Below are 22,500 nucleotides of genomic sequence, written 5' to 3' on the forward strand. Positions count from 1 at the left end.
ATGTTGTTCCAGGGACCCCCCAGAAGCAAAGATTTGAGTTAAAAATGTTGGCTTAAAAAAACATATATACATAAAAAAAATACATAAAAAATAGCAGATATACAAGCTCATAGCGTGGCCAGAGTGTCGCGTTATAAGCCCCAAAATTATATGTGTTTGGCCGCGGATCCCCATCTCAAAACATGTTGTTCCAGGGACCCCGCAGAAGCAAAGATTTGAGTTAAAAATGTTCGCTTAAAAAAACGTACATATTCAATGATTTTCACAAATTTTCAAGTGTTTAAAAAAAATAGCAGATCTACAAGCTCATAGCGCGGCACTCGGTGCCGCGCTATGAGCTTGTATATGTGCTATTTTTGAATAGCCAAATAAATCTTAAAATGACACAGATGCGTTCCCGGTCTTAACGGATTAAAGCCTCGCTCCTCAAAACAACACACTGCCAATCAACTTCTTTACTTCCAGTATAGCTGCAGCTGAACACGAGACAAAAGTACTGTTATCGTTGTTTGGAAATAACAGTGAGCCATGTGTTAAATATTATATGACACCCGCCTTCCATGGCAATTTGGGGCACAATAAACAGCAACTGAAACGGTGACTGTTTATAATATAATACGTGTTTTACGCTCACAAAAGTATGGCCCTCCATCCATATTAATCACAGATGTGGCCCTTCATGGTTGCTCCACACAGTGATTATTCACAGATGTATTATGGTTTTCAACCTTTTCAGGCCGTGACCCCCCAAAATAATCACAGGTGAACTGGGGACCCCCCACCCTGACAAGCACTTGGAATTGGAGGAGTTGAGGCATTGCATTTAGTTTGACTAGGTTCCACAGATGAACATTTTGAAAATAGCTGATCTACAAGCTCACAACGCCTCGCAACGCGAGGCGTTGTGAGCTTGTAGATCAGCTATTTTCAAAATGTTTGCCTCTTTCTTATATTATTTCACAATTTGACCAGTTTTTATAGTATAGTCACTACAGTGTGTTGACTACTTTTGACGCAGTAATTTTCTCATTTATTTTATTCTAGAGGAATTAAAAAGGTCTTAAAAGTCATGAAATTGTAACTTTATAAATGTGCAGGCCCTGTATACACACTGTATGTTGGTTTGTTTACTGTTGAGTGAGAGAACTATGTTGCACATTAAGCTAATCATCTGGGGACCCCCTCCAGAATCATGTGGGGATCCCCCTGGGGGTCCCGACCCACAGGTTGAGAACCACTGGCGTATACAGTACAGTAAAGGGCATGGGAAGAGGCATAGTTTATGATACCTGCCCCACCTGTAGTGTACAGTAGCATACGTGTCGAGACCTGCCTCAGAGTGTGAATAGCCGTGTTCTAAATAACAAGATGCCGCCTGGAATAGCTGGGTAAATAGAAGCCACTTGTTGAGGCACGTTCAGCCCCTGTAAACAGTGTGCAAAGTGGCATTACTGCACTGTGAAACCTAAGGCTTTAGGTTAGTTTAGTGTAGTTTATTCAGCCTATATGCTTAAAGGCATAGACTGAAGCTCAAAGCTTATTTATGCCTGTATACTTTATACATGTTGGTTTAATTAAAGGTAGGGTAAGTGATATTTTTGGGTAATTTTTTGTTTTTGGTTAAAAGGTTAAAGTACTGAGGGGGCACGGTGGCGCAGTCGGTAGCGCTGTCGCCTCACAGCTAGAAGGTCCTGGGTTCGATTCCCGCCAGGGACGCTGTGGGCGCTGGGGGCGTGTTCTCTCCTCCACGTCATCGGCGCCCATACCCTAGGTGGGGTTGGTGAAAGGGCCTACTCTGTGTGGAGTTTGCATGTTCTCCCCGTGTCTCCTAGGGTAGTTAATACCCTCACAAAAACATGTAGTAATCCTGGTCACTATACTGCCTCCCCCTGGTCAGCCGGGGCGCCTGATGGAGGAGAAGGGAACTGGTTGGAATAACGTGTTCCTTCCACGCGCTATGTCCAACCAGGGAATCTCCCCCCTGTCGGGTGATAAGAAGCGGCCTGCTTGCTCCTCATGCATTGAAGGAGGCATGAGCTTCAGCTTGGGCTCTCCCTAGGCTGGCAGAGGGTAGGTAGTGCCCAGGATTACATAGGCAATTGGCACTGGGTGAAAAAAAATGTGGGTTACAAAATCGTGGGATAAAAATTATAAGAAAAAAAAAAAAAAAGGTTAAAGTACTATATTCTGATAGTAATCATTGCTACGGAGCGTTTGTTTGGTCACAGGGGTCTCTCCAACTCTTTAGTAAACAGAGTACATTTTCAGGTAGGTGACAACATTTAAACCAATCAGGAGAGAGCACTGAAAATGCATGTTCTGTTTAATAAAGAGCTGGAGAGACATGGGAGACTCCTTTTACTGAACACACTATAGCAATGGGTACTATCACAATACAGAGCTATTTAACACTTATTTTAACCAAAGTAAATCACTTACCCTGCCTTTAAGCTACATCAGTTACAAAGTTCATAGTGAATGAACACTTAAAAATATTCTGTATTTACATTTACAAGATTTCACACTTATACACACAATCACACACAAATATACACCTGAATGTGTGCATATATACCCACACATTCAAATATACATACACAAGGGTGATTTAGACTTGCACCGGACATAGCTGATGTACTACAAGCTTCACAATGTGTCACAACAATGTGACGCATTGTGAGCTTGTAGATCTTCTATTTTTTGGTGCGTGACGCAGCTAGGGTTAATTATGATCCAGGAACCGGACGAACCGGATCTAAACATCACATTTTGGAACTGTTTCCCGAAACTGTTTTTTTATCACATTGTCAGAGCTGGTACTGTGTGTGGACTTCACGTCTGCTGTATGATCACAATTCCGGTGGTTCTCAAACTTTTCAATTACAAGGAGCACCATGAGTCTGAGTGTGAATTACACTCTTTGAGTTACAGACCTGTAAGGTTCCATTTGGAACCCCTTCCAAAAGTAAGGGACCTGGACCTCACTTTGAGAAACACTACAATGATATGTGTGCAATACTGTATGTAGTATATGATTGAATTTGTGAATTTTAATGAATCGTATAGATGTATTTTTCTTTACAGGACGACTTCACCCATTTACAACCTATCTTCATATAATTGGTCCTCTCTAATGCTCCTGATAAAATTGTGTCATTTTTTTCTTCTCAGTCTGTGTCTCATATAGGAGGGCTGTGGACACTTCAGAAACCCGTGTACCAGTTTTCTTCAAGCCTGTAGTTTCTATTAGCTAGGATTCCCCATCAATGATGTCACTGGTAGACGGGTTTCTGAACTGTCCATAGCTCTCTCAAGACACGGACTGAGTAAACAAAAATGGTGCCCTATTATCATTAGCATTAGTGAGGACCAATTATATGAAGAGTAAGACAGACAGGTTGAAAATGGGTGAAGTCGTCCTTTAAGAGGGAATCAAGAAACCGGAATCGTAAAAATCCTAAAGCATCGCAACCCCTACACATGGCACACAAGCAAACCAAGTATAAATCAGCCAAATATACAGCACAGAGTCGACAGCACTGAGACAACACTATACATCCCACGTTCCTCCAAAAAGCCCGTCGCCGTGTGGCAGATCAACGTTAAAAGACGTGACAGCTCTACTCGTCTTTCTGTGGCAGAAACAAAATGAATGTAAAAGGTAAAGCAGCTGACTGACTGCACAGGTCATCACATGTCTGCTTTGTTTCCCCCTCCCCTCCCCCCGCACACACTTCTCTCACTTATTTTGCCGTTGCGTTAACCCATTAAAACCGGGAACGCAGATCTGTGTAACCACTTTAACCATTCAAAACCATTCAAAAATATTCAAAAATAGCCATTCAAAAATAGCAGATCTACAAGCTCATAGCGCGGCACCGAGTGCCGCGCTACGAGCTTGTATATCTACTATTTTAGAAAAATCGCGAAAATGTGTGCAAATCTTTGAATATATATATATTCTTTAAAGGGAACATTTTTAACTCAAATCTTTGGGGGGGTCCCTGGAACAACATATTTTGAGATTGTGTTCCGCGGCCCAATACATATAATATGGGGGTCCTTGACATGAAAATGTTTTTTTCCAGGGACCCCCAAGAAGAAAAAAATGTAGTTAAAAATGTAGTTTAAAAAAATATATATATTCAAAGATTTGCACAAATTTTCACAATACAAAAAAAATAGCCAAAGTGTAAAATAATGCAGGCTAATAGCAAAACATTTTAAATGACACAGAAGCGTTCCCGGATTCAAAAGGTTAATGTCACACTGCTGTATTGGAGCTGTCAACGGCCTGCTAAAGAACGAAGTATAGCTGCTTCCCAAAATAACTGTCCCAGATAGAGAGCCCTGCTGTACAGCATCCTCTCATTCACTGCAGGGCTCTCTGTCTCTGTATGCTGCAGCTGGATGAAGTCTCATCCTAACTGAGGATGTTCAGACTGATAGATGGACGTCGATCGTTAGCAGTGGTGGAAAAAGTACTACATTTTTTTACTTAAGTAAAAGTATCAACACTGCAACGTAGAAGTGTTCTGTTACAGTAAAAGTCCGGAATTTAAAATGTACTTGGAGTAAAAGTACAAAGGTATTGGTATCAAAATGTACTTAAAGTACCAAAAGTAGAAAGTCATCATTATGCAGAATGGAATGTCACAATGTATGAAATGTCTAAAAACATTTGAAAATAGCAGATCTGCAAGCTCACAATGTGTCGCATAATTGTGAGCTTGTAGATCGGCTATTTTCAAATGGCCGAAATGTGCGTAGCACTGAAGTGGGTAATGTATGTTTTGTAATAATAATCCAAATCTACAAAGTAACTAGTAACTAAGGTTTTCAAATAATTGTAGTGAAAGTACTGAAAATTGGAAACACTCCAGTAAAGTAAAAGTATCTCAAAATTGCACTTGAGTAAATGTACTTAGTTACTTTAACACCACTGATCGTTACAAGAGTCCGACAGATATCGTCTCTGTCGGGTGGAATGTGGAAACCACTATGTCCAAAACTGTCACTTTTCAGGATTCAAATTCAATCAAAAACAGCCAAAAGTAGCAGATCCACAAGCTCGAAACGCGGCGCGAATGCTTTTGCGTGACGCTGGGCTGTGATCAAGCAGGGCCGCTAATTTACAAAAAAAATCACACCCTGTGTGAAGAGAGTGGTGCCTTTGATGAGCCCCGTATTGATGTTGTCATCAATGTTTGTTTATTGGACATACATACATACATACGGACGGACACACGGACAAAGTCAGATATAGGAGTGGTTGGCATCACTCAAAAACATGAAAAGTTAAAATATGGAGATAAGAGGTCTGACAGCGATTAATTAAATGTTTTTTTTTCTTCATTCCAACCGTTATTTATTCTGAGGTTGCCCTCATTTGCAGTGTACGTCGAGATGCATCAGAGTACAGTTTCATTTTCACATCAATATTCATATCAATGATAAAACACAACAAAACAGAAACGTTCCGCTATCTTAAACACAAGTTTAAGAGCAGTTGCAGACACCTGTGACCAGGTCTGCAATCATAGATTTATTAAATTGACCGTATGTTATGGGAGAACAGATCTTTAATTTAAGCTGTGTAGGTCATTCCAAGTGGTTGGGGCACTAAAACAAATAGATAGATGACGAAGTATAAAAGTCTTAAGTGGTTAAACACCGATACATTTGTGACCACTTATCTCATGTCAAACACTTGAGTTTTTTTTTCCAATTGGCTGATTGCCAAGTCACTGGATCGTTATGTCAAAATGTGGACAGTGCAGAGCAAGTGTCTGTAACGTTTTTCAGCCCAAGGACCCCCTAGCTGAGAGAGAGATGAAGCAGGGACCCCCCACTACATATTGTATAAAATTGTGTTGCAGATTAAACTTTTCATAGATTTCATAGATAGCTGGATTCATGTTTAAACCCTCAATATTTAGTCAACTTGACCGTTGGCTCTGTACTCCTTTTCCCTCTCCACCGACTCTCCGAAAATAGCCGATCTTGTAGATCTGCTATTTTCGGCTAATGTTCACACAAACATTTGGCGGAGGATAGACAGTTATGCACGGGACTCGACTAGTTATCGAGGGATGACATACTTGAGCTTCCTGACCACCTGAGCTTGTAAATCTGCTATTTTCCGGACAACCTGAGCTTGTAGATCCTGACCACCTGAGCTTGTAGATCTGCTAATTTCAGCTAATGTCCCCCCTCACGCAAACATTTGCCGGAGGACCCCCTGTAGTAATTCTGAGGACCCCCTAGGGGTCCCGAACCCCCGGTTGAAGACCCCTTGGTGTAGACAGTTATGCGCGGGACTCGACTAGTTGTCGAGGGATGACATACATGAGACATCCTGACCACCTGAGCTTGTAGATCCTGACCACCTAAGCTTGTAGATCCTGACCACCTGAGCTTGTAGATCTGCTATTTTCGGCTAATGTTCCCCCTCGCGCAAACATTTGCCGGAGGACCCCCTGTAGTAATTCTGCGGACCCCCGAGGGGTCCGCAGAATTACCCCCTATTGAAGACCCCTGGTGTTAGACAGTGATGCATGGGACTCGACTAGTTGTCAAGGGATGACATACATGAGACATCCTGACACTTCCAGCTGCGTTTAGGAGGCCCTAGGGTTGAGCCATTCATTCAGATAGTAGCTGTATGTGTGTACTACTGTACACATAAGCCAGTGGTTATAGTCTAGCCGTCTATGCAGGGAAAAAGAAGAATGAGGGGTTTTCCCGGCACTGGGGCCCACTGACCCGGCAAAGCTGAATTCTCTGTGATAAGCCTGTCATTTTGGAGCAAAACCATCCTCCTAATCTCTTGTAGCCATGTGTGTGTGCACATGTAAAAAATGTGTGTGTGTGTGTGTGTGTGTGTGTGTGTGTGTGTGTGTGTGTGTGTGTGTGTGTGTGTGTGTGTGTGTGTGTGTGTGTGTGTGTGTGTGTGTGTGTGTGTGTGTGTGTGTGTGTGTGTGTGTGCTTAGCGTGCGTGTGCGTGTGTGGTTATAAAGTGGGAGAAGACTACACAATGAGCTCAGTTATAAGGGGTATATATATCATTGCGAGTGCGGCTTGGAAGCAGATATGTCCATGTAAGAAGCATTTCCCATGTGCAGCGCCAACACAAAAGGCCGCTGACCCAGGCGATGCTGCTAAATTGGTCATTTAATCCGTTAAGACCGGGAACGCATCTGTGTCATTTTGAAGATTTCTTTGGGCTTTTCAAAAATAGCATCTATATACAAGCTCATAGCGCCGCGCTATGAGCTTTTTTTGAATAGCCAAAGCTATCTTAAAATGACACAGATGTGTTCCCGGTCTTAATGGGTTAAAGTAACCTCTATATTGATCTGCCCAACGGGGAGCGCTAGAGGTGGCATAACTATAAAAAAAAAAGAAAGAAGTAAAGAATCAAAGCCAATATTCATACACACACCAACTTCCGCCATCGATTTCCACAGTCGATCTGCATCCTTTGTGTTAATGGCCTTTTAAGCGGCGGGAGCGGGGTGTCTAATGGGAGGCTATAGAGACAAAGTAACGAGTTGAGCGGTCGGTGGTCCTCGACCTTTTCTGGATCTGGGCCCACTTGAACATCTCAAAAGATAACTTAACCGCCGATGTTGTAACCCATATTTTTGTAAAAAAAGAAAAGAAAAATGAAACATTTGGAAAACTTGTAGTTCAACTAGTTGATGAAAGTTTTTCTTTGAGATCATTTTAAGTTATAAGTGTAACGCCCGGAATTCGAACCCAGGTCTCCCACGTGGAAAGCCAACATCTTTACCGCTAAGCCAAAGGGATATCCTTATCGCTTGGGGGAGATATTAGAGTTTCATGCCATCAGGCTGGGGTAGTGAACCACTCTGTTACACTCACCCCCCTTTTGACCTGGATCCGGGAAACCCGATCCGGGTCACGGCACCATTGTAACGCCCGGGATTTGAACCCGGGTCTCCCACCTGGAAAGCCAACATCTTTACCGCTAAGCCAAAGGGATATCCCTATCGCTCGGGGGAGATATTAGAGTTTCAGGCCATCAGGCTGGGGTAGTGAACCACTCTGTTACATAAGCAAACAATGATCTAATCGTTTTCTTTATTTAACCGCAAAAATAAAAAAAGCTGATCTACGAGCTGCAACTTATTGTCAGCAGATCTGCTATTTTCGAAAACTTTTGGCTAAAATTGCAACCCCTGAAATAAGTGACGCCAGGTTGAAAGTGGTAAAAAAAAAAGATTTGGACACATTGGCTCGCAAAACTATTGATTCCGAAAGTCACATAATGGCAGATATATCAGGCCACACCCAAACCTACTCTATATCGTTGCTGTCGGGCTACTTTTATGTTTTTTTCATAAATTAACGCCCCTACTTGATCATACTACAGCGTCACACAAAAGCATCAGATCTGCAAGCTCGAAACAAGGCTCCAAAAGAGGCTCCAAACAAGGCTCGAAACAAGGCTCCAAACGAGGCTCCAAACAAGGCTCCAAACAAGGCTCCAAACGAGGCTCCAAACAAGGCTCGAAACGAGGCTCCAAACGAGGCTCCAAACGAGGCGCGAAGCGACGCGTTTTGAGCTTGTAGATCTGCTTCTTTTGATGCTTTTGAATTTGAATGCTGAAAAGTAACAGTGTTGGACATTTCCACCCGACAGAGAGAACCAGTCGTAGGAATCTCTGGTCGGCGAAGTTGATGGAAGTCAAACTTGTAAATGGGTCTACATACGTTCTAGTTTTAGTCATCCACCCACCTTCACGGTGGGTGGGTGACTAAAACTGGAGCATGTAGAGTCTCTCCTACCTTAAGAGATGTTTGGAGATATAATAATAACTAACCATGACTTTATGCAACAACTCATCAAATTCCACCCTCAAAATGATTCTTATGAGATTCTCCGTGTTGTGCATATAAAAGCCTAACGGCCCCCAATCATATAAAAGAAAAAGAAGCAAAGCATTCAAGGGTAACGGAGCGGGCGACATTGGCGAAACCTCTAAAAATACACCTGTGCTTCTAAAACCGTGCATTTTCACTTTAGTCTGTCTTTTAGACAGAGTCAGGCATAAAAGCCTTGCAGAAGTAAATATTTTATGATTGCTGAGCTGCATGGGCCGGGGCTGATCTGCTTGCTGTATCTTAAAGGAAAAGGAACGCGTGCGTGTGCACGTGCCACACACACACGCACGCACGCCACGCACCGTCTTTAAAACGCTTTTTGGCCGGACGCCAAGGTACTTTATTAGTGAGAGACATTACAGAAAAAGGAGCTCAGCCATATTGGACAGCCATAATCCATCTGAAATGGGTGGATACAGCTCAATAAAGGGCCCCGTAAAGAAGGAGGATTCGGACGTTTAACCTCGAGACTCTATGCATTCATTGAGCATCACTTTGCGTTCTCATCACGGCGGATATAAAGGCTTCCATTTAAGCCCCATTAAAAAGAAATCTTTCGGCAATACAGTACGCCGCGATGCTGAGAGGCTATATGCAAATGACTCCACTACACCCCCCACAAAAGACTCAAGTACTGTACTTAAAGAGCACGTAAAGTGAATTAAGCTATTTGTTTAAAGACATATTATACATGTAATATAGTCATTGCTGAAACCCTGGGAAAAAAATTGGAACTTTATTTTACAGCGTTATGGAATAAGACCACTTTATGTTTTTTGAATAAAATCTGGGGTAGTATATTGTGGGCGGGACTAAAATATCAACTGTGTACGCACCACGGTGATACTGTAATATGTAATGAGCCTACTGTACTATCATACTGTACATCAGTTATCCGTTGCAGAAGCTCCGCCCCTCAGCCCCAGACTGCAGTCAGCTGCTGTGTTGTTACTACTGCTCCTCCCCTCCCCCACACTCTTCAGTCCCTACAGCTAGTAGTAGTAGTAGCCTGCAGCACTTTTCTGAAAGTTTTGTTAGTTTAGCTTTTGCTAATTTAGTGAATTTTAGACCATTATCATGGCTCCTTGGCGCAAATGCGTTTTGCCTGGATGCCAGGCGCGTCAGAGCAGTGCAATTTCACTGTTCGCGTTTCCAAAGAACGAGGAAATGAAAAAGAAGTGGATTGATTTTGTGAAGCGCCATTGTCAAGGAGAGCTGAGAATCACCACCCCCACTGCCTTCCTCTGCAGTCAACACTTCACGCCGGATAATTTTTCTAACCTGCAAAGGAGACTGCTTGGTTTCACGGAGAACCCACTGCTGCTGGTGCACGGTGCCGAGCCGACTGTATCGCCTCCCCTCCTCCCTCCAACTCCCGTGCCGGCTGCATCTACCGTCGTCGGCAGTACTACAGCTTCCCATGTAAGTTTCCAACAGTGATTATGTTATAATTATAGTGCTTTTATGTGCATCGATATAGATATGACAAGGTGTATCTGTATAGTAGTTTGGGCTCAATCATTTCTGCTAAATGACACCATTGTAAATGTTACGTAACGTTTGTAGAGTATATCTTACATACACTAACACCGTGCAACCCTGACGTGACCATCGACCAAATATAGAACTTTCTTTCCTTTGGAGGAAAGAAATAATCGCACCGAAAAGTGATGGTAGTAGTCTGGTTGCACTGTGTGTTGTTTCTAGGGAAAGGGGAGATATAGTAGGATAGGAGTCATTTGGAATCTCGCGGTCCGCTCTTTGGTAAAGTTATGGCTGTGTTGTGTTGTGCAGAATGTGCACTGAAATAAAGTCTCCTAAAACCTTCATTTTGGTGCTAATAAACAGAACACAATAGGACCTGTGCATCTTCACGTGGTCACAAAACACTATGTGCGTGCATTTCAGGTTGCTAGGTAGGTAAGGGTTTACCCCCCAACTTTACAGGGGCATAAGGGGCGGTCCCAAGGCTGAGAGTACAGGTGGAATCACATTATTTATTTCTGTTACATACAGTTTTAAGAGGGTGTTATTGGTCAGGAGATAGCCTGCACTCTTATTTTCATAAGCATCAGTATGTTTCTTGTTTTCATAAGCATCAGTATGTTTCTTGTTTTCATAAGCATCAGTATGTTTCTTGTTTTCATAAGCATCAGTATGTTTCTTGTTTTCATAAGCATCAGTATGTTACTTGTTTTCATAAGCATCAGTATGTTTGAAAAAGTAATTTCAACTGTTATCTGTTTTCACAAAGCAGTCCCTTCCATCCACGAGAGAGACAGAGACACAGTGTGACCAAGTCACCACCAGAGAAATTAGGGTTCAGACGGACCGCTCTGTGGGGAGAAGAACGGTTGGAACGCAACTGGCTAAAAGAACCCTGACTAGCAGCAAGAGTGAAGGTTGGTCAAGTTATTAGATTGTCTTTGTAAATGTCTGACAGGTTCTATTGATGAACACAATAATTGTTGAAGGAGAAGACTCCTGTCACTTATGGAATGGAATAAAATATAACAGAACCTATCCATTTAGTCTTTGGACACAGACAGTACAATATGCTACATACTGATGTTACTGCTGTCACAAAAACCTATAATCTATTCATTTGTCATTGGACACATACAGTACAGTGTAAGCATGGTAAACTCACTAAACTAAATATTATGTCATCTCTGTATTCTATGATCCTATATTTTACTGAGACACTACACTGTCTCTCTGCATTCTATGAATGTTTTGACCTTGTTTGCTGTAAGTCACTCTGGATAAAGGGCTAATGCCTACATTGTAAATGTGTAATTAGGGGGATCTTGACATGTTTAGAGAACCACTGATATACATACAAGTGTTGGTTTGTTTGTTTGTTACACTCTCAGAGTTACAGACCTGTAAGGGTCCATTTGGTTCCATTAGTTACACTCTCAGAGTTACAGACCTGTAAGGGTCCATTTGGTTCTATTCTACAAGCTTGTGCGCCACAAGCTTGTAGATCTGCTATTTTTGAAAAATCGTGACAATGATCCTATAGTTTACTGAGACACTACACTGTCTCTCTGTATTCTATGATCCTATAGTTTACTGACGTTACTACTTCCTTATTGGCTTAGAGACAATAATCGTTCATAGAAGGGTTACAATATATGATATACATCCCATCCTGTAGAACATTTTATAATTGTAATTGGCTTGTGATTTCTAGCGCTGGTTGCATTTATGTGACTGTAGCACCAGTTGGATTGCAATGGCCATGATTCCTGTTACATCTGATCTTGTTTATTCCTGTAGTGCAGTAGTTTTCAACAGGGGTTCCGGGACCCCTAGGGGGTCCTCAAAGTTACTACAGGGGGGGTGCCAAATTGGTGATAGGATTTTTTTTTTTTACATGAACCATAGCATCCCTATGCTGAGGAGCATTTTAGCCAAAAATTACAGATCTACAAGCTCACAACGCCTCACAGCATCAAAGAGGTCTGGTGTTGAGGGAAAAAAGGAACAGATCATGTACAGAGCGAAGTGGTTAGTGGTTAAATGTCTGAAAACATACACTGACGATAGTGCTGTCAAACAAGTCTATGAAACTATCTATGAAATCAATGAAAAGGTTTAATCTGCAACACACTAGTAGAGGCGGTCCACGCACTGATTTTCCTTTTTTTTTTTCTAGTCTGTGTCATGCTACCTTGTCAGGAAGGGGGCTAAATACCTAGGCAGAAATTACATATTTGTACTACATGCAAAAAACTGCATGGTTCTTGCCCAAAACTGCTGGAGATTGGCATAAATGTGGCATGACCGTACAGGGGAGGCTTGTAGGTATCCATGTAACCCATTTCCATTGACATATACTTTATTGAGGTGACAGCTCAAGGGACCATTTGGAAAATGGTGATGGCCTTTTTCCCTTGCCAAAATGTTGTCTTACTTTGAATCATTATGTATTTAGCCCCCTTCCTGACAAGGTAGCATGACACGGTTGGTCCCACTGGAAACCTGAGGTTGAGCGTGCCTTGCCGGCATTCCAGCCAGCAATACCTGCAGGTCTCATAGGGGTAATAAAGCATTGAAAAAACGTCTTTGGATCATCAAAATCTTTATATTAGAGGTCCTATGGATGTATAAAGTCCAGACTAGATAAAAAAGAATAAGGGGGGTGCGCGTGGACATTTTATACAATATGTAGTGGGGGTCCCTGCTTCATCTTTCTCTCGGTAAGGGGAAGGGGTCCCTGGGCTGAAGAACGTTGAAGACTCCTGCTGTAGTGTATTGGCTGAATAATTTGTTGTATTTTCATTGCTCATAACATTATTATTTTGGTTGACTATTGCTATCAATACAAGTCCTACTGTACTGTGTGTACAGTATATATAACACTCCTATTCTTATATGTGTTCCAGGTTCTCAAGCCACGGTAGCCACTAAGAGTGTTGCTGTGGGCACCCCGTCTCTGTTGCTTCCAGGCACATCTCCTCTGAAGAGAAAAGCTGTAGAGCCAGCTGATAGCCCAGCAGCAAAGCAACAACACTTAGACTTGCTGCCTTCTCAGGACTCTGAAGCCCCATCCCTCGGTTCAGATGATGACCCCACCTACCGTCCCAGCACGTCTAAATTGGACGACATCAGTGAACAGTAAATTAAATTTGCTTATTAGATCTTTGTTAACCACATGAACATTAGCATCCACATTCTGGGCATGTCATAGGTGAATATTTTGCAAAAATCGACATATACGGTAGCTAAAAAAAGAAAAGAAAAAAAAAGAATCAGTGAATATGGCACATTGCAACGCAACATGTTGGCTTGTAGATCTCCTATTTTCTCTATCTAATGTACAACATTAACATTGTACAGTACGTATATAGAGTTGCCCGATAGGAAAATGTATCCTCATCATAATTAGATTTTATTCAGTTATGCTGACACGACAAAGTTCTAATCTTCTAGAAGATTATACACTTTGTAAAAAGTATTTTTTGTTGTGTGTTTTTCTTTGTCAACAGAGAACCAACCAAGCCACAGGATACGGTGAAGTACTTGGTCTACGAAGATTGCCTGCTCGACCTTTTCCGTATATGCCCCACCTGCTCAAGTGTCTGCAAGGTGCGGACCTTTGTAAAAGGAACATTCCTTACCGTGACCCAGAGGTGCAGCCACGTGTTATGTGAATACACCAGAAAATGGAAGAGTCAACCACTGTTACGCAGCACTCCAGCAGGGAATCTGCAGCTATCAGCTGCTGTGTACTTCACAGGCTCTTCTTTTCTCCAGACAAACAAGGTTGGTAAAGAATAATGGCATCATCAGGGGTGCACATAACTTTTTAGGTCTAGTACTCAGAAGAGCACCTGGAGATGTGAGTTGGTGCGCACCAAATAAATGGTCTCGTTTTGTCAACGGGGGGGGGGGGCAGCACACGGCGCCCACCGGACAGTTTTGTCAACGAGGGGGGGTTAGTGCAGCACTGCTTCAGCCCAGCCCCGCACATGAACTCTGCAGCCGCACTGAAGCCCCGGACAGACGCTCTGCTTCCAAATTCCGAGATTTTCACGCCGTTAGAAGCCCCCAAGGTTGGTGCCCTGTGCTGTACTGCTTTTATCCGCCAGATTAGGACGTTCACGGCATATTTTGCACCGTTATGGTGCGTTCCTCATCGGTGAAGAGTGCCTCTAACAGCCGCTGCTGGCTGCGTGCACGCAGCGAGGCGACGCGAGGCGACGCGAAGCAACAATCACACAAGCACGTGCAGCATGCGTCCCCGTTTAGTTTTGCTAAAAAAGTTTAGTTTTGCTAAAAAATAAAAGCTTGGAAATTCCTGTCCCAGCTGTTGGTACGCAAAAGCGCCTCGCGTCGTCTGATGTGGTGCGCATTATTTATTTTGGGTGCGCATGCGCACCTGCGCACCAGTTATGTGCACCCCTGGGCATCATCTAAAGTGTGTCTTCTCCCACTGCTTTGTGTCTTTTTTGTTTTTAACAGATACATTTGAATTACTATAGGTCAGTGCTACAGAGGGATGTGGTATGAACACTGTTACAGTTACATTCTTATTTGACATTACAGGTGCTCAATGCAATGAACGTGAGAACCTTCAGCAGAATGTCACATCGCAATCATGTGGACAAGTACATTATGCCTTCTGTTCTACATAAATGGCGGACACACCAGGCGGACTTGCTTGAGGGACTTAAACGGAGGGCAACAGTATCTCTTGGTGGAGACATGAGAGCTGACAGCCCAGGCCACTGCACAAAGTACGGCTCTTACTCCATGATGGATCTCAACACTAACAACATCGTTGATATCCAGCTGGTACAGGTACTGTAAATAGATTGTGAAACTAGAAAATGTGATCAGTAGAGCACAGAACTTCACCAATGAGGCAGATCTGTTATTCACGCGCGCGTGTGTGTGTGTGATACACAGAGCAATGAAGTAAAGAGCAGTGTCCACATGGAGAAGGAAGGGCTGATCCGGAGTCTAAAATACCTTCACAAAGCTGGCGTCAAGGTGGATTGCCTGGTGACAGACCGACACAACCAGGTTCAGAAGTTCATGAAGGAACAGAAATCTGAGATTACCCACTATTACGATGTGTGGCATTTATGTAAAGGTAGGATATTACGGGAAATGTTGTTTATTGATTATTTGTAGCACCGCTACAGTTGTGCAACAACCACCCTATAAAAATATTTTACATATTTTCTAACGGTTCACAGCTCTTACCAAGAAGTTGGTTGCCATCTCAAAGTTGAAGGAATGCACTAAAGTCAACTTGTGGAAGCAGAGCGTGAAGAATCACCTCTACTGGTCAGCATCTGGTTCGTCCAGTGGAGAGGAAACAGTTGCAAAGTGGACATCTGTCATCAACCACATCACCAATGTTCATGTCCATGACAATCCACACTTCCCCATGTGCCTCCATCCCCCCTCCACTGACAAAAACAAGTGGCTGAAGCCTGGTATGACTCTTCAATAGCAAACTCTTGTCATTTGAATCCTGTAATATACTCTCAAGATGCAATCCACTGAAAATATTTGATATAGTATACCCTTTCCCCCTGTAGCATCAAAGGCCGTCTTCAAGCTGAAGACGGCATCTACAAATAAACGTGTTCTGGGTGATGTGAAGAAGCTGAGTCCTCTCTACCAGACATCTGCCTTGGAGGGGTTCCACAGTGTGATCCTGCGGTTTGCACCGAAAAATGTGGTCTTTTCCTACCTAGGAATGCTTTGCAGGTAAATTATATTGTAATCATGTTGTCTATATCGTGTTGCAATATTATGCAAATGATAACATTCATAATATCAGCGACTGAGTATTTACAAAAGTGCTGTATAAATTGTATGTATGTATTATTACAATGAAAAGAAGGAAGTTTGCACACTGTTCTAAAGCAAATATAAGAGAGAGAGATTTTTTATTTGCCTGATGAAGACCTAGAAGGTCGAAACGTTGCAAAATAAAAAGTGAGTTTCTTGGAGCTTGAGAACAGTGTGCGGGCTTCCTTCTTCTTTTCATTGATTCTTCCCTTGATGTCCAGCACCTGGCCTAAATGCAGGCGTGGGATGTGCACACAATCCCCTCTTTGAACTGTATTACAATGCCATTTCATTTGTAAATATTGTGCATCTGCACTGCCTTCTTACATGCTAGTGCCAGTATGTAAAAATACCATCTTCTAGCCATCTACAAACTATCTTGGGTTCAACCCATTCTTCTCATTTCAGGCTTTACCTGGCCGCATTGCATTTCAATGAAAATGCTGGACGTCTCCAAGCGATCACTGCAGCAGGAGCTCCGCGGTACAGCATACGGTTTCCCAAGGCCAAGAAAGGTGGCCATGTTGTCACCGCGGTTAAGACCAACTATACTACCGGTTAGTTACATGTAATTCTCAAGTTTCTGATTCAAGTTTGAATCTGCATACCGTGGTCATCAGTCAAATTGTGCACCATAAATGTTCTAATTACATTGGAAACATTTGAGACCATATGAATTACTCAAACTACTGTACATGCTGTTGTGTTCTCTCCTGTATTGTAGAATATGTGACAGAGCTTACAGACCTCCTCTTTAATGAGGTCTTCCCCAACCCTGCACCTTTTGTGGCCAAGATGAAAGAGTTGCCTGTCCCTGGATTCCTGTGCTCACAGTACGAGCATCCTGAAAAGGCTGCTGCAGTTGCCGCCCATCTGTCCCGGTTCATCCGCCCAGAGCCAGAGTCAATAGAGCCAACGCCTGGTGGTGACCCAACACCCGTCTAATCCCTTTCCCAGTCACCCTCTTTCTGCCACAGGGTTGTCCAGATTTCACACCAGTGCAGCTGTCAATTTTACACATACACATCTTCGTTGTTAGGGCGCAAATAAATCAGTGCTATTGAACAGTCTTTTAAGTCTGTGTGTGTTTTTACAAACATTGAACCAATTAAAAGTATTAAAAGTGCTTCGGACTAAACCTCCTGAGGATCCTTTGGAAACTGACGGTCAAACAACCTAACTCACGTTTCTTTGTCATTCTAATCAATGATGGACATAATTATTTCCTCATCACTGGTCAAAAACCTCCTAACTCCACTTGAGCTGTATTTGGGTAAAGTGATGATAATATAAGGACACATGCAAGTATCTGAGTCTGACAATGTATAAAGTCACCATACCAACTTTGAGGCAGTGTTGTGTTAAAAATGTTTTAATTTCCTGAAATATACATTTTGGACATAGTTGGCTTCTGCCCGACAGCAGAGATATTCTGCCTGCTTCTGTGCTCCTGAGCATTTGCTCTTACAAAAGGGTGTGTGCAAAAATGTAATCAATAAAACAATTATTGTAAAAGCTGTCTAACAATTCTATGACATATATTATAGTTGTATGGAATGACAGAATAACTGTGTACCGTAAATTTCGGACTATAAGCCGCGACTTTTTTCCCATTTTTCGACCCTGCGGCTTATATAACGGTGCGGCTTATCTATGGATTTATATAGCTAACGGCCACTAGGGGACCTCCTAAATCTAGGGATTTTACACCCGCGGCTTATAGTCCAGTGCGGCTTATATATGTACAAATCATTCAATTTAGCTGCTGCGGCTTATATTCAGGTGCGGCTTATAGTGCGAAAATTACGGTACATAACAAACATCCAGAACATAGTAATGAAAATATTGTTTATTTAACCCATTAAAACTGGGAAAGCATCTGTCATTTTATACTTTAGCTATATAAACATAAGTTTTCTCAGAAAACTTTTAGGATGTAGAACAGTGGTTGTCAAAAATATATCTACAAGCTCACAGCGTGTCACTTTGAGCCAAGCTGCGAGCTTGTACATCTGCTATTTTTGAATACCTATGAAAGTCTTTGAACAATTTCTTCATAAATATTCTCCTGAGGGTCCCTGGCACAAAGCATTTTCAAATGGGGGATCCGCGGCCAAATACATATCATTTTGGGGTCCTTGTAGACTCAGATTAAATGGCAGGCCTAAATCCAGTGTATTCCGAATCTTCGTCAGGGTACTCTTCGTGTATCCGTTGCACAATACAGGAGGGCAAGATTCTCCGGTCCTTCGGTTTCAGGGGTCCCCAGACCCAGGACACAAAGGATCTGTAGGCCAGGTAGCGAGCACGCCTGTAATGACAAAATAACAATGAATGAAATGTGACCTTTTGTGCTGTTTTCTCTCACTGCCTGAGGGTGGTGCTATTAACCCTGTTTGGTGATTGAACTGGAGACTCATGGCGCCAACTTCAAAGTGAACATCTGCTAATGCCAGTTTCATCTCTTTTTCCTGGTTGTCAATCAGACTGCTGTACTGCCATTTAATCACCAACTTTAGTGTTAATTTACTAGTCTCTGTTGTTCTCGAGCATATCTTCTGTCACCTATACTGTACTGTAAATGGAGGGCCTTGAAATAACAAAGGGGTATATGGGTATATGGAATGGTCAAGGCAATGCAATATAAAGCAGGACTGGACAGCATTTTCATTGAATGTCTATGACCATACAGCTATCATAATCCTTGAGTGATACTGTAACATTGTGAATCCTTCCATAGTTTATTTTTTAATAGTGATTATATAATTTGATAAACAAATGCAATTTATCTACATTCCAAATAAATAAATATTGGTCTAACTTACTCAAATCTCTCCTTCTCCGGCAGTGGGCCATGGTCTGCCTGGTAAATGTTGAGGGCATTCTGCAGGGAGTATGGGTTCAAGCAGACAGGCTCAATTCCTGGATGGAGAGTCATGCACTCCAGCTCTTCTGGCTGTTCACTTAATTTATTCAGAACCTGTTGGGAGTATGTACAGTATAAGGTGTTTTAGTACTTTACTAGTTGTGAATGTTCACAGGTGATGATCATTGTGGAAGATGTTTTTATTTACATACCACATCGATAGCTTTGCAGCAGATATTGTGAGCCACATTAGGCATTGGCCTGCATTTTCCACAGGTGCACCTGTATGATTACAATGTAGGCATTTAGCAGACGCTCTTATCCAGAGTGACTTACAATAAGCAAGGTAATCACATACTGTACATAGAAAGCAGAGAGACAGTGTAGTGCCTAAAGAAACTAGTATCCCATGTAAATCAAGAACCTAGCGTCAGTCAATATGCTATTAAAATAATCTGTACATTGAAAACTATAGGATACCAGGTCCAAAAAAAAAAATGTCAACATGCAATCTAAGCCATTGGTTCTCAAAGTGGGGTCCGGGGACCCCCAGGGGTCCTTGAGGGAGTTCCAGGGGGTCCCCAGCTAAATGATAGATTAGGCACCAAATGGACCCTTATGGGTCTGTAACTCTGAGAGTGTACAAATGGAACCAAAGTACACTCTCAGAGTAAATTGACATAGATTTTACATTATCAATTGCGGCCCAAGTGATAGAAATGCCATTAAATGGGGGTCTGTAGCCCTAATGTATGTCAAACTGGGGGTCCTTGAAATTAAAATGGTTGAGAATCACTGCTAGAGCCGTAAAAAATCTTCTCTTATGGGGGTCCCTGGCATATCTTTTGAAATGGGGGTCCGTGGGCTAATAAGTGTCAATTTGGGGGTCCTTGACATGAAAAAGTTTGAGAACCACTGATCTAAGCCACAGTGTTACTAAATATCTTGTCAACCAATGGAATATTGATTATATGAAGTCGCACAGTAAAGATATCTGAACAGCTCAGAGCACAACGTTTTGTTGCAATGTTTTCTGCTAGGCAACAAAACTAAAAACATGATGGCTGCCAGTTTGATCAGTGATTTACACTGGCAAAACAAAACTGGTAAAATACAAAATGTGTTTTTGTTCTATGCTATTTATCAATAGCCTAGGTATGCTACTCAGTAGTACAGTTTATAACTTGTAATAATGGTATAGGGAAAAAGATAACCCACCATTCTCCTAGAGGACGAGGTTGCATTTGAGGTTGCTCAACCTCATCTGGTTCGTCGGGTTCTGGAGGCTCAAACATGTATGGCTGTACATTTCCAATAAAACTATTTGAGGCAGCCATTCTTCTGTTGTTTGAATCAGACCGGGCGAGTCAACAAAGCAGTCAGCTGCAACGCTTGTCTTCCGTGTGGGCGTGGAGCACACGCGCGCACACACGCGCACACACACACACACACACACACACACACACACACACACACACACACACACACACACACACACACACACACACACACACACACACACACACACACACACACACACACACACACGGGTGCGCGCGTCAAACTCAAGCGGGCATGCGCGTCAAACTCAAGCGGGCACACGCACGCGCACACAGCGCACACGCACACACACGAGAGACTCGGTGGAGGAAAGCCTGGTGACGCGACGTTATGACTAAACCCTCTTTGGACGGAGGCGGAGCTGAAGCGAGAGATACTTCCTTGAGTGGGCGTGGCTTCAGCTGTGCTGGACACGCCCCTACAGTCCGAAGCAGAGAGGCCAGGAAAAAAATGCATTGTTTTTCATCCATTTTGAAACATGAGTTTCTAAACTTGGCGATTTTTTTCACCATTCAAATTTGGTCTGTTGGTTAATAACACATTCCTCTGAGCTGTGACAAACTGAGAATACATATTGTATCATATTTATTTTGCTTTCCGTGCTCTTTAAGTACAATTTTGACGTACTTTTACTTTACTTGACTCAAATACTTCTACTTAAAGGGATATTTTACTTTCAAACATGTTTGGGGTTATTTTAACTTCTACTCTGGCTTTTGTGAGCACCCCAGACAGTTTTTAAAGGGATAGTTCACCCCCAATGGCTTTTTTTCTATCGATTAGTCACCCCATGGAGACTTGAATTCATGGATATGTTTTAGTTTTTGTCGCAAGCCAATAATTTGATGACCGACAGCGGTTTTGGTAGGAGACACAAATAGTCTCCTTTGTGTCTCCTACCGGAACCGCTGCATACCAGTTTGCTGGTCATCAAATGATTGGCTTAGAATGCAACTTTTTTTTTTAAATCCATGAATTCAAGTCTCCATGGGGTGACTAATCGTAATCGATATACAAAAACAATTGGGTGAGCTATCCCTTTAAGTTGCTTGATTCAGATTGATTGATTTAGATCATTGGTATTAATTTTATCTGACATGCCCCCTTCCTACAAAAATCCATTCCCCTTCGAACTACATTTTAACCATGTTAGCCTCATTGAAAACACCCGTCCTTGGTTCTTGTGACAGATATTGGCCTTCTAATACGTGACGAGGCCCACAAACAAGTTAGAATATGGAGATGAGAGGTTTCTGTCCTGGACGGCAACGAATTATGTTTATATTGCTATACTTTTACTTAATAAAAATCGGTGTAGTTCTTCCCACGGCGACCGAGCGACCGCCGCTCCTTATCTAGGGGGACGCGGCGGGCAGGCGGTGAGGAGGGAGGGAGGGAGGGAGGGCTGATTGTTTCGTCGACCCCGCGTCTCTCATTTAGGTACAGAGAATAGGATCCCCGCGCGACAATCGAATTTTCTACTCTAACAGCCAGCAGCCCTCTTATCGAAGGACTGACTCCAGAAGGCTGACATTTAATTAATGTCTATTATGTCTCCTCTCCCGTCACCACCAACCCCCCGTGCCCCCCCGTACCACTCTGCCTATATTCCCTGAGCCAAGCCAGTGTTGCCAGAGTTTGTGAGATAAATAAGCAACCAGGTCTTTATGGTCAGCCCATAAAGAAGCGAATATTATAGGCCACATGAGCACTTACTTACTTACAAACCTACGTATATGCATCGGATATTTGAAAATAGCACTTGTAGATCTGCTATTTTCATAAAGGAAACGGTGAAAAAAAGTGACACATTTTTAATATTTTTCCAGTGGTCCTTGAGGGGGTTCCAGGTGGTCCCCCGCTAATTGATGGAGAGTTGGTAACCAAATGGACCCTTACAGATCTTTAACTCTTGGTTTCACATCTTATCCAACGACAAGTTTTAGGTCTGAGAGTCTAAATCTCATCAAACGGTGGTCCGTGGCTCAATTGGTGAATAAATAATGGACCTTGATATGAAAAGGGTTGAAAACCACTGCGCTAGATCCCTGGGAGATTGATTGCTG

General features: G+C 42.6%; 2 protein-coding genes and 1 long non-coding RNA gene across 5 annotated transcripts in view; 2 read left to right on the plus strand and 1 right to left on the minus strand.

Annotated features, from left to right (window-relative positions):
• The window catches only part of lzts1 (leucine zipper, putative tumor suppressor 1), a 62,485-nt gene that overhangs the window by 1,133 nt on the left and 38,852 nt on the right, over positions 1 to 22,500 (plus strand). The window lies entirely within an intron of this gene.
• On the plus strand, positions 16,033 to 17,080 carry LOC311043899. Its single transcript, XR_014600663.1, has 3 exons — positions 16,033 to 16,143; positions 16,636 to 16,784; positions 16,952 to 17,080. It is a non-coding gene; the product is annotated as an uncharacterized lncRNA (long non-coding RNA).
• On the minus strand, positions 18,308 to 20,417 carry LOC311044276 (P2X purinoceptor 7-like). The gene is made up of 4 exons (XM_084055731.1): positions 20,312 to 20,417; positions 19,306 to 19,375; positions 19,053 to 19,207; positions 18,308 to 18,538 (listed from the first exon to the last, which is right to left on the minus strand). Exons 1-4 carry the CDS (start codon positions 20,386 to 20,388, stop codon positions 18,379 to 18,381), a joined length of 462 nt encoding a protein of 153 aa, XP_083911857.1. The 5' UTR covers positions 20,389 to 20,417; the 3' UTR covers positions 18,308 to 18,378.

Source organism: Gymnoscopelus microlampas (assembly GCF_963454915.1).
Source record: "Gymnoscopelus microlampas genome assembly, chromosome: 4".
Classification (NCBI taxonomy): Eukaryota; Metazoa; Chordata; class Actinopteri; order Myctophiformes; family Myctophidae; genus Gymnoscopelus; species Gymnoscopelus microlampas.

Bases quoted from the DNA above. Each gene is read 5' to 3' on its own strand.
- LOC311044276 (XM_084055731.1), bottom strand. From the start codon at position 20,388: ATGTTTGAGCCTCCAGAACCCGACGAACCAGATGAGGTTGAGCAACCT. The intron at 19,208-19,305 runs GTATGTAAATAA...TACTCCCAACAG, and splicing joins GCTGCAAAGCTATCGATGTG to GTTCTGAATAAATTAAGTGA. The intron at 18,539-19,052 runs GTAAGTTAGACC...TTGTCATTACAG, and splicing joins CCGGAGAAGGAGAGATTTGA to GCGTGCTCGCTACCTGGCCT.